This window comes from Pantherophis guttatus, chromosome 3, assembly GCF_059756535.1.
Source record: "Pantherophis guttatus breed Tessera chromosome 3, ASM5975653v1, whole genome shotgun sequence".
Taxonomy (NCBI): domain Eukaryota; kingdom Metazoa; phylum Chordata; class Lepidosauria; order Squamata; family Colubridae; genus Pantherophis; species Pantherophis guttatus.
The window spans coordinates 119,168,216-119,180,648 of record NC_142065.1 but is presented as its reverse complement, the minus strand read 5'-3'; the positions used below and the strand labels follow the sequence as shown (position 1 = coordinate 119,180,648).

The 12,433-nt window shown below is 44.8% G+C and overlaps 1 protein-coding gene across 1 annotated transcript in view; it reads left to right on the top strand.

Annotated features, from left to right (window-relative positions):
• The first annotated feature begins 4,007 nt into the window (after positions 1-4,007).
• Positions 4,008-12,433, top strand: part of LOC117662296 (protocadherin-10-like) — a 32,019-nt gene continuing 23,593 nt past the window's right edge. Inside the window, exon 1 of the mRNA XM_034411612.3 lies at positions 4,008-6,819. Coding sequence (XP_034267503.1) covers positions 4,165-6,819 — 2,655 coding nt within the window. The 5' untranslated portion in view covers positions 4,008-4,164. The remainder of the gene's footprint in view (positions 6,820-12,433) is intronic.

Below are 12,433 nucleotides of genomic sequence, written 5' to 3'. Positions count from 1 at the left end.
CTATAATTCCACAATTGTTTTTTTATATACACTGATGACCAAGTAGGTATCTTCTGTTCCCTATATTAAATTTCCTTTTATTATTTTCTAGTTCTTTATATCCCAGAATATAAATAAAGTTTTATTAAACATTTCCTTCACCTCCTTGTCCAAATAATTTATAAAAATATTGAATGGTGCTAAGTTCCAGACTGAACATTGCAGCATCCCATTCAGTGTCTCCTTCCAATTTAATAAGCAATTGTTGATGAGCACTCTTGGATTATGTTACAGCCAAATGTGGATCCACCTAATAAATGTGTCTATATTTAATTAGCTTTAAAACTGTTAGGCTGCTGTGCGAAGTCATTCTGTGACTTAGAGAAGCAGCTACTTCAATGTCCTTCACAGTCTTCAAAATGGATAGCTACATTGAACCAGTTAAGACTGACATGCTTTTTTTCTATGTCAACATGCTACCTTGAAGCAAATTGTTCTAGGAATTTATGAGGCTTCTGCAAAAAAAAGTGCTATTTCTTATAGGTGTATTAATTTACTAAATTCATGTGATCAACACATAATACAAGTTGTAATTCTGCCCCAGATGGAAATGTTTCCCATTATTCTGCTTCTTTCTCTTCCTCTCAGTTTCATCATGATGGTATCTTGGCTCAATCTGTCTTCCATTTTTCTGTAGTGAGGGTTGTTTTCAAAATAGCCTTTAATGTTGGAGGTGCATAACTTTCTTCCCTCCTCTCACTTGTTCCTTTCTCTATCTGATGTGTGATTTTCATTTATGGCGGATGAAAGAAAATGCCTCCAAAACTTTGAATATTTAACGTGGGGAGAGGGAGTGAAGAGAACTGTTAACCATTGGGGAACACTTTTATCTCTCACCTGATTTATGTTTGCAAAAAAAAGCCAAGAAAACCCACAGCACTTCTTCAAAATCTCCTAAATTGATAGTTTACAGATTATTTCTTTCTTTACCTCTAAATTGCACTCTGGAATGTTTTGTTCAGAAGACTGCTGTGTGCATAATATTCTTTGATTAATGCCAGGAGACACCCCTGGCTGTTTTCATCCACCTAAATTATGACTAGGAGGATAAGTGAGCCAGCAACCTTCTGCAAATGGGATCCGAGATGGTTGACTGGAGAAGGAGACAAAATTGTATCCAAAGAATGATGAGATGCTAATTTAGGAGATGAAATGAAACAGCTCTCTGTGGGGCCAGGCCACCAAACAAAATGTCCAAGAACAGGAATCCTGAGGGAGAAATGTTAGAATTTATTCCAAATGAGCATGCTTCTTTAAACAGTGTATATTATTTCAGTTGATTGGGGTTATTGTGAATGGATTTGAATTACTAAATCTTGGCTTAAACAATGCTTTGAGTATTCAGTTGTCAGTGAGGTATCAGAATAAAATGAGCTTTTTTGGCACACGGTTTACTCTGCCTGCAGAGGGAAACCATTCAAAGTACCAAACCCTAAGAACCACTGCATGCAAACACTCATATCACATCACCATAAATCCCTGTGCTAGTCCTGAGCAATGGACTGCAGTCAATTTACTTCAGCCTCCTGGCCCTTTGTGAAAAGGTTAATGTAAAACCTGTAGAACAGCTTCTTTCCCCGGGCGCTGCTGGAGTCCATGAGATTAGACACAGTTGGAATTCTTGTGGCTCCAGAAGGATGGGTGTTACAAAAGGAGGGGGAGGGGGAACTATATGTTTCAGTGCTGATGGAATCACCCTTGATCCGTCTGTCTGGGATATAATCCTCGCTTCAGTAATTAAAATAATAATAATAATCAGTATTACAAGGAAAATGGTGTACAGTAAAATGTAATCAATTCTGTAGAAGCTTAACCATCTGTTAAAGGTTAAATCTGTGAAGAGTATAATGTCAGGGTATGGCGCATTTGTCCTTTGATGCATTGGGCTCTCTAATCTAGCCTAATGTTGAGACAGAAGCAAACGTAAAAAGGGAGGAATTCCCACAATCCCCAAGCAAAATTAATGTTGTCTTCAGTCTGGGTAAAAGTTATATCCTTAGGGGTTCTCATAGATCCTTATGATGTTTGAATTCCCCTGAAACCATCACCAAGCCACAATTTTTATCTACTTGCAAAGAATAAACCATTGCAATTGAATGATTATTGCTGCTACCATGGTTTATAAGCATGGCCTTGAGGCATAAATCCTCATGGATCTTTTAGTTTTTAAATGAGACCTCCTTGAAACCAACTTCAAATCACAAATTGCATTTCTCTGCACGGAATGTGACATGACTATTATGCATCTGATAATTGGTAGTGCTGCTATAGTTCCAAAACCTGACTCTTGAGTGTTCAAGATTTTTCTTAATATCTACTTGAGGCCATCATTAAAACATCTACACAAATGAACCATTACAGTAATGCAGCTTGTTATTTCTGACTACTATCATAGTGCAAAAGTTCCAAAGCATGAGAAAGAGATGCTGAGTTTTGTGTGTTCATGCATGGCTGACTTTTCAAACAAAAGATCCACAAGATTTTTGTGCAGCATAGATACTAAAACCAGAGGAAACAAAATGAAATCCTCAAGGGACCAATTCCAATGATAATGTTTTGTGAATTAAAACATCCCTCAGCAAAGGTCTGAAATGTATCCTTCAAATAGGTCTGGAGCCATTCCATTACAGAACTCACATCCTAATACAGAGAAATGGTTTGCAAGGATATGATGTTGGAAGATAGACATTGGGAGATTAAGAGAAATCATGGCTGAATCACGGAAACAGGTTCCAACTATGATTTGATTGTACTTTCAACTGGAAACTAATGAAGATCTATTGTTTGAATCCTTATAGTCATTTGTGTGCTATAGTACCAAAAATCATTATATCTATAATTAGTATATTTTTCAGATGGGCCCCAGTAAAATCATGAGAATCCATGAGCATACAGCAGGCTCCAGGCCTTTCTATTTATTTAATTTGTTTGTTGTCTGCCTTCCAAAGATTCTAGGCAACTTGCAAGTAAAAATACTGAGGGAAAAAAGCCTACACAATTGTAGGAGGGGATCACTAATCCTTACCAAAGTCCTGGAAGAAGAGTCAGTTCTTCAAGCTCCTTCAAAACATCAGTAGAGTGGGCATCTGGCTCTTCAGGGAATCTCATTCCAGAAGATAGGTGCTGCTATAGAAAAGACTTCCAAGTTCCCAACAGATGTCATTGTTTAAACAAAGGAACCTAGAGTATACCGTGTACCAGTCCTCCTAGATTGAATCAGTTATGCAGATGAGAGAGGTTAATGTTTTATGGTATGAATAGTGCCATAAATACTTGGATATATAATTATTGTGATTCAATCTGTGCATATCTATTCTTTGTCAGTAATTTCAGCAAGATCAGAGATAAAAACTGCGAGGATTTTTGGTAATCCATATTTAAATCCTTATTTTTCCTTCACTATGGTTCCAGTGAATATAATAGTAGTATTCTGCATGAAAGATTTGCCATTTTCAGGTGGACCCCGTGTAAGAATCATGAGAGGATCCAAGCTGTTTCTCCTTGTCAGCATCAAGAGATACATTCATTGCCTATCTATTTTTTCTACTGGAAAGTTGAGTCTTTGTGGTATAAGAATAAAAACAGTCTCCATATGACTGTATTCACAGGACATGCTTAATCAGATCAGGTAAAGATTAAGCAGATGCATTCACACATTACTTTGATCTTTGGATCTTACTGTCTTGCATGAACACAGCTTGTGAATCCAACAGGCTTAATCCGGTTCCTGAATGTGTACAACACAATCTCTCCACACCTCTATCCTCACTCTACTTACAAAACTGGGTTAAGCCTGTTGCATGACATCTCTCTCTCTCTCTCTCTCTCCCCTCTGCCCCCAGTCTTGCTCTCCTTACTTCTTCACCACATCTTCCTCTGCCCACCGAGGGGTTAATCGTTCTGCCACTCGTCGTCTCAGCAGTTGGGGCTCTGGCTCGTGGGCGCTGTCCACCAATACGGTGCTGAAATGGCAAGCGGGTCCTCCTTTGCTGGCTCGCTCTGCCAACCGAAAGTAGTTGGAAGTCTAAGTCAATCGATGATGAAGACGCGCAAGGGAAGGAGCGGAGGCTGCAGCTGAGGCGGAGCCAGAGCCAGTGCTCTGTCGCGTCCCTTCTGAGCCCGCCGATGTCTCTTCTCGATCGAGGCAGCGGGACTTCCCGCTGGGACTGGGAATATTGTACGGGGAAACTAAGGCTCTCCCAGAGCTTGTCGAGCTGCGCTCCGAGTTGGGGAAGACTCGAGGTGTTGCTCCTGCTAAGTTCCTGCTTGGCTTTGGCTCCGGCTCCGGCTCCGGCTCCGGCTCCGGCTCCAGCAGCTGGCCAGCTACGCTACTCGGTACCCGAAGAACTGGACCACGGAGCCTTTGTGGCCAACATCGCGGAAGACTTAGGTCTGGATGTATCCGAATTATCAGCCAGGCGGTTTCGTATTGTGTCCCGGGCGGGGAGTAAGCAATACCTGGAGGTGAATCTGGAAAATGGGATCCTCTTTGTTAACGAGAAAATAGATCGGGAAGAGGTGTGCGAGGGCAGCAAGGCCTGCCTCCTGCACCTGCAGCTGGTCATCGAGAGTCCCCTTGAGCTTTATCGCATCGAAGTGGAGGTGCTAGACATCAACGACAATGCACCCCGCTTCCCTTGGCAAGAATGTGTGCTGGAAGTGACAGAATCAGCACTACCTGGGGCTCGCTTTCCCCTGGAGAGTGCACAGGATCCAGACGTGGGCACAAACTCCCTGCGTACTTACAGACTCAGCCCTAATGGTTATTTCTCGCTGGAGGTGCAGACTCGCAGTGACGGCAGCAAGTTTGCAGAGCTGGTGCTGGAGAGGAGTCTGGACCGAGAGCAACAGCGTAGCCACCGGGTCCTGCTCACGGCTTTGGATGGTGGTATCCCCGAGCGCTCGGGCACAGCTAGAGTTGTGATCATGGTGTTGGATGCCAACGACAATGTGCCAATCTTTGATCAGTCTACTTACAGTGTAAGCCTGCCGGAGAATGCTCCTAAAGGGACTCTGGCTATCAAGCTTAATGCTACTGATTTGGATGAGGGAACCAATGGCGAAATTGAGTATTCATTCAGCGGGCACGCTCCACTAGGTGTGCGGGAGCTTTTCAGTGTGGAGCCCCACACTGGGCAGGTGCGCCTAAAAGGCCAATTGGACTACGAGCGAGCTGATCTTCATGAGCTATATGTGCAGGCCAAGGACCGGGGCCCCTCTGCAGTTGCCATTCACTGTCGGATATTGGTGCACCTCCTGGACGTCAATGATAACGCACCGGAGGTGACCCTCACTTCGGTCTCCACACCAGTTTTGGAGGACGCACCTCCCGGTACTGTCATAGCTGTAATCAGCGTGCTGGATAGAGATTCCGGAGATAACGGCAAGGTGAGCTGCGAAATCCCGACTGATATACCCTTTCAGCTTCAGTCGTCTTTTCACAACTATTATGCACTAGTAACTACTGCACCACTCGACCGTGAGACTGTGGCCGAATATAATGTCAGTATCACTGCCCAAGATCTGGGGTCTCCAGCGCTGGCTACCAAGAAGACCCTGACAGTCCAGGTGTCTGATATCAACGACAACGCGCCCCGCTTCCTGCAACCCTCTTACAGCGTCTACGTGACTGAGAACAACGCTCCTGGGGCGTCGATCTGCTCCGTCAGTGCGCTGGACCCAGATTGCCAACAGAACGCTTACTTGTCCTACTCCATCGCAGACGGCCAGATCCAGGGCATGCCAGTGGCCACCTACGTCTCCATCAACTCGGACAGCGGGCACATGTATGCTCTGCGCTCCCTGGACTACGAGCAGATTCGCAACTTCCAGATCCAAGTCGTGGCTCAGGACGCCGGGTTCCCTCCTCTTAGCGGGAACGCCACGGTCCACGTCTTCGTGCTGGACCAAAACGACAACGCGCCCTTGGTCGTGGCTCCCATGCCCCGCAATGGTTCCGTGGCTGTGGAGGTGGTGCCTCGCTCAGCAGAGCCCGGCTACTTGGTGGGTAAAGTCTCCGCAGTGGACGCCGATGCGGGACAGAACTCGCGGCTTTCCTACCGGATAGTCCAGGCTACCGATGCCAGCCTCTTCAGCGTGGCCCTCTACACGGGTGAAATACGCACCGTCCGCGCCTTCCTGGCCAAAGACGCCCCGAAGCACCGTCTTCTCGTCCAGGTGCGGGACAACGGACAGCCCCCGCTCTCGGCCTCCGTGGCCCTGTTGCTCTCGGTGGTGGACAGCATCCCAGAGGTGCTCTCGGACTTCCGCGAGCTTCCTCCGGGAGGCGAGACCGCTTCTTCCAGGCTTACCCTCTATCTGATCGCCTCTCTGGGCTCCGTCTCCTTCACTTTCCTGGTGGCCATCGTTATCCTCACGCTGGTCAAGTGCCCCAAGGAGCGGCTGACCTTCCCCGACTATGCCTGCTCGCAATTGTCTTGTGGCGGGGAGGGCTGCGGCTCCTCTGCCTTCTGCTGCTGCGGCGGCGGTTGCGGCTTGTGTGAGCGCTCGGCCCCAGCCTCAGACCGCTTCAAGAACTCCGGCAGCGTCAACGCCCCGGTCTCTTCGGGTGACTGCGGGGACGTCGGAGCCAGCGCAGGCCCTCCTGCCTATTGCTATAAAGTCTGCCTGAGCCCTGGATCGGCCAAGAGCGACTTCATGTTCCTGAAGGCTTGCAGTCCCGCCCCTCCGAGGAACAACGAAGCGGGCCCTCAGAACTTGCCGCCCGGTCCCGGCCCGAAAACCCGAGGGGCCAATAACTCTCGGCAGCTCGCCGACCAGGTAGCTTCTTGGGCGCCCCGATGGGTGGGGGAGCCCTCTCCGGGAGGTAGCCTGCTAGAAAGTCAAACAGTGCCCGGAACCTGGGATACAGTAAAGCAACTTTCGAGAGGGGGAGATGTTTTTAGTCTCGCCCAACTTTTTGAAAGATTGTAGCCCGGCCTTTTCCCCGAAAGAGACATCGAGCTCAGCCAAAACTTTGGCTAATTACGTAATTGTTTGCCCAAACTTGGGTTCCTTTTAGATAGATGAGATGTGGGAGAGGAGTTGGGAAAGGTCCCAGGAGGTCGATCTCAGGAGGCCCCAGAGTTAGGCAATCTCGCTCCGAAACTGGGATGTTTCCCTTCCCAGGCCACCGCTCGTTGGCTCGCTTTCACTCGGGCGCGATAGGATTCGGTGGTTTCTAAGATCGATACCTGGGTGTCTGTGGGAGTGGGCAGTAGTGGGGCACTTCGTTCCCTTCGACTGGGTAGGAGAAGGAAGCCGAGTGGAGTCGGTTGAGATAAAGCCTCAGGCTCCACCACTTTTTCTGAGAGTCAATTGCCCGGCTTGCATTTGCAGTGGGATCTTGCATGTCAATCGCAGAATTGAGAAGGACCGGGCAGAGCCTTTCCTTCGCTGCTAACTGAAGGATCTGGTCGGAACCCAGTCCCCTCAGCAAGGCTCTCTGGACAAGCCAAGGACCATTGCGGAGAGAAGAGTCCTGTTGAGCTCAGGAGACTTTCCCAGACCCTGGAATCCTTCCATGTGCCCCTCCTCATTTCCAGGGGATGGGCTTCTGCTCTTTCCCCTTAGGTAGCCCAGCCTTGCCTGATGCTTTCTCTGTATATGCCAACCATTGTTGGGTTCCCATTTCTATCCTGTTTCTGGCCTCATGTGAGATTAATGCCACACTGCTTTGGGCCAAAAAAAAGAGAGGATGCTTTGTGAGAGCAACCAACTCCTGCCCAGGCCAAAGCCGAATAAGATGAAAAAGGGTTGCTGGGGTTGAGGAGGAAAAATCATCACCATTTGCTAAGTCTATTTTTCAATGAAGCATTTCCTTTGATAATAAAGCAGGATGGCTGAAGGTGCAAAGCAGCACATGTATAAAACACATGCGGTTTCACAGCTCTTTGAAAAATGCCCTCACCTTTCTCTAGACAGGGTTTCTTTGTCCATTTTCATTTTCCTTGTTGGATATCCTTGTCTAATATGGTAATGTTCTTGTCAGCTCAAAAACTCCCCCTAGTGACTTGATGTCTTGAGCTGATTTCCACTCCTCTTGTCTCAGGCTGATAGAGGAAACAAGCAGCAAGGCCACACAAGCTCCCCTAGCCAGTGAAAGAAAGGGGGGGGCTGGCATTCCTGAGGGTGGGGGAGAGCGAGAGAGAGAGAGACAGACAGACAGACAGACAGACAGAAAGAAAAAGAAGAAATGAAACCGCTGAAGTTGTACATAGGGCATTGAGGCTCGGAGGCATTTATTCCTCTTGAGTTTAAGGCTAACTTCTTAGGAAGGAAGGTGAATCTTTGCACACAATGAAATTTTGAATGAAAACAACCTCCAGCTTCTTTCTCATGTTTTCCTCTGTTCTTGTCTCTTTGGAAGAATGGTACACTTCCTTGTTAGCTCTTAGAAATCCTCAGAGTATAAACCACCTTGAAATGACTGAAGTGGGCTCCCCTTTACCCTTTTATTTATACAGGAAGAATTTGATAGCCTTAAATTGCCCTTTGCTTTACTGCTGGGATCTTCTGGGCCACAGGGAATAAGGGAGCTCTCTGAAAGTCCACCGGGGTGGGGAATGAAATGAAAATCAGTGCAGGCTGAACCTGAACAAGAGCTGCAAAATAAAATATGGAAAACATTTGGAATGGAAATAGAATAGAAGATGAATTATGTATGTCTGCTATATTTTGTAAAAGGTTAATTGGTGGATCTTGTGATAGAAAGGCAGAAGTGACAGTGTTCTCACAGATCCTTCCCCAGTAGAAGGACGGGCTTTGGAAAAGAATGGAATAACACCCTCCACCACCCCCCCACTCGCCTGATCCAGAAATGGTCTAGATTAGAATACTGTAAAGGTTTTTTGGAATAAGACAGGTATAGGACTGGAATAAGAGTTTCAGGCAGTTGAAGGACTAGTAAAGAATTATAAAGCCATCTCTGAAACTACAGTACAAGGACAGGCATTATGGGTTGAGGGGAGAATGAATGAGCTGAGCTGGCATGACCAAGTCAGAAAATTATTGATGTTATCTACCCATGCTGATTCTTCAGACACTCTAATAAGGTTCTTAGATTATTATTATTATTTTTTGTTGCACAATAAATGTGATTGGATAGTGGAGTAAACATTACCCATTATCTCTGCAGAGAAAAGTAAGCAAACATTCAAAATCCAATTCCTTCAGTGGAATTCCTTCAGTATTCTTTGTAGTATAGTATAGTTTATTGAATAGCCCGAAGGCCTTTTCAAACAAAACAGAAAAGAAAAAGGGAAAAAGATAAAACAGTTACAAAAATAGCAATCTAAAAATATATGATAGATGACATTAAAATTTTACAATATCAAATTTCAATAGCTAAGTTGCCAAGACTAGATAACCCAAATAGGATAGCTCCTCTCTAACTGAGCTCATCTTCCTTACAATCGATAAAAAAATTTTTGATATAACTGGCTCGTATTGCCGTCATTCTTTTAAGGTATTGAGTGATCGCTCTTACCAGAGGAGGAGAGTCAGCCCTCAACAGAAATGCTAATTTTTGGCTTATATTCCAGTGGGGAAATTTATTTATAATTGGGGACAGATATTGTTTTCTTACTTCTTGATAGAGACTACATTCGAATATTATATGCGCCGTGTCCTCCACGACGTTTACCCCACATATGCATATTCTTTTTTTTTTTTTATTTGATTTATATGCCGCCCTTCTCCGAAGACTCAGGGCGGTTTACAATGTGCTCAGCAATAGTCTTCATCCTTTTGTATATTTATACAAAGTCAGCTTATTGCCCCCACAAACTGGGTCCTCATTTCACCTGCCTTAGAAAGGATGGAAGGCTGAGTCAACCTTGAGCCTTGGCGAGATTCGAACCCTGCAGTAATTGCAGGCAGCTGGTCTTAATAACCAGCTTCATAACAGGGTGCCTTAAACCCCTGTACTACCAAGGCTCTGTTTTGTCATACGGGATTTTCCGATAATGGCCAAATCTAACATTGGTATCTAGAAGTTCGAATCTAAACTTAACAAATAACTGTCTCTCCACTGATGGCATTTCTAAATGTAAATACTTTTCCAGAGTGAAAGTTGTTTTAACTGCTGTCAGCAGTTTAAGGGAATGATTAGTTGAAAGGGTTGCCATGTCCATTTGCCCATGTATATCTTTAATCCGTTGTTTAACTTGGTTCAGTGTGTCACACAACGGGAACCCTATGCCATATCGGTTCAATATTTCTGACAGCCGGGTTAGCCAGGAATACCTTTGAGGATTTGAAATCTGCTGTTCCTCTAGACATATTTTAGGGAGTCTGCTGGCATCCATCTGGGTCATTTTTAGCCAGTAGGCTACCGCCCTAGTGATTGTATAGGTGTACAGTGAGAAATGTCCCAATTCAGCTCTGACGGCTGCAGCTGAAGTGGAATTGTTTACCCCAAGCATCCTCCTTAACAAATTATTTTGAGTTCTCTCTAATATGGGGGCCTCTGTAAGACCCCAAATTTCAGCACCATAGAGCATGATCGGAACAAGTTTAGCCTGAAAGACTTTACGAAGAGGTAAAATGGAGGTTGGTTGGATTCGTTTACTTAATTTGGATACAAGGCTTGCTCCTGCTCTGACCTTTTGAGAAAGGTATTGATGGTGCGGAGTCCAACCTCCTGCACTGGAAAAAACAATTCCAAGATAAGTATATTGGGTAACTTGCTCAATTTTTGTGTCATTAATCTGCCAGTTGTGCTTTTTATTCTTATTGCCAAAGACTAAAACTTTTGATTTAGCTACATTTATAGTCAAGTGGTTTGCAGTACAGTAACGTGTGAGCTTGTCAAGAAGTCTCCTCATTCCTATTTGGGTTCTAGAAAACAACACTAAGTCATCGGCATACATTAATACGTTAATAAATCTAGAGCCTATTTGGGGGCTGTGCGTCAGAAGATCATCCAGCTGCGCTGGGATATCATTTATATAAAGGTTAAAAAGAGTAGGGCCCAGCAGGCAGCCCTGCCTCACTCCTCTAGTTGTCGGTATGCTGTTTGTTGAGGCCCCATTTGCTGCATATCTGACTCTAATTGCCGTATTAGTATAGAGAATCCTGATCAACAAAATAAGTCTGGGGTCCATCCCCATAACTTGTAGTTTCCTCCACAAGTGGTTCCTATCTATAGAATCAAAAGCAGCAGTAAGGTCAATAAAGGCGGTATACAGCTTTTTCCCCTGGGTCTTGTATTTATTAATTAAGTGGGAAAGGACAAAACAATTGTCTATGGTAGACCTACCTGATCTAAAACCTGCCTGCTCATTTGCCAGAATTTCCTTATCCAAGCACCAGTCCTCTATTTTATTTAGGAGATGTTTCGTATACATTTTTGAAATTATATTAAGAAGTCTGATGGGTCGGTAGTTGGATGGGGCAGCTCTGTCACCTTTCTTAAAAATTGGAAAAACTATAGCTAACCTCCACCCTTCAGGGATTATCCCTACTTTATCGATATAAGTAAACAGTGCTACCAGCACCGGTACCCAAAAGTCAATGTTGGACCTAAAGAGTTCAGGAGGCAACAAGTCCTCTCCAGTGGCCTTCCCGGCCTTTAAGGATTGAATTATATGCTTAACTTTGGTAGGGGTAACTGGTGTCCATTCTGGACATTTCCTTAATTCTTGCTGGAGGATATCCAATTGCAAGACATTTGTTGTATTGTTACCATCAAATAAAGCAAGATAGTGCTTCTCCCATTTTACTGCTGATATATCAGTGTTCATAAATGGGGAACGTTGTTTTAATATACTGGCTATCTTATGCCAAAAGATCGTAGGGAATTGGGATTTCGCTGCCATTTCTACCTCTTTCCACATCCTGGTGTTATAGCTACTTTTCTTGTTTTTCAGTAGGGATTTGTATGCTCTCCTGAGTTGAACCATATTTGAATAATCACCATCCTGTCTGGATCAGTTAACTTTCTTAACTGCGGCTCTTAGATTTGACCTCAAGTTATGGCAATCATCATCAAACCACTTTCTAGAGATCCCATCTACTTTTCTATCGTTCTGGATCATTAAGTTCCTAAGAGTAGAAGTTAGCTCTGTATAAGCTGGCATTGGGGTGTTGTCTCCGGGCTTAGATTGGGAGATTTCCCTTGCTAGGTGTCTGGCTTCGTCTGAGCCCAAATAAGTGGTGACAGATTTGACATCAAGTCTGTGCCAATATAACCTTTTATAGTTATAAACCCGGGCGTTTGCTAAGGTGTCAATTTCCTCTCTTGAATGAGGCCTAACTTCTGAAGAGAGTGAAACCAGAGCCGTGATGGGAAAGTGGTCACTTTCCTCTCTAAATATAGCTCTTACTTCTGAAAAATGGTGTACTAAACTAGAGGAAGTGCAGATATAATCGATAGAGGTTGAGGTTTTGTTGG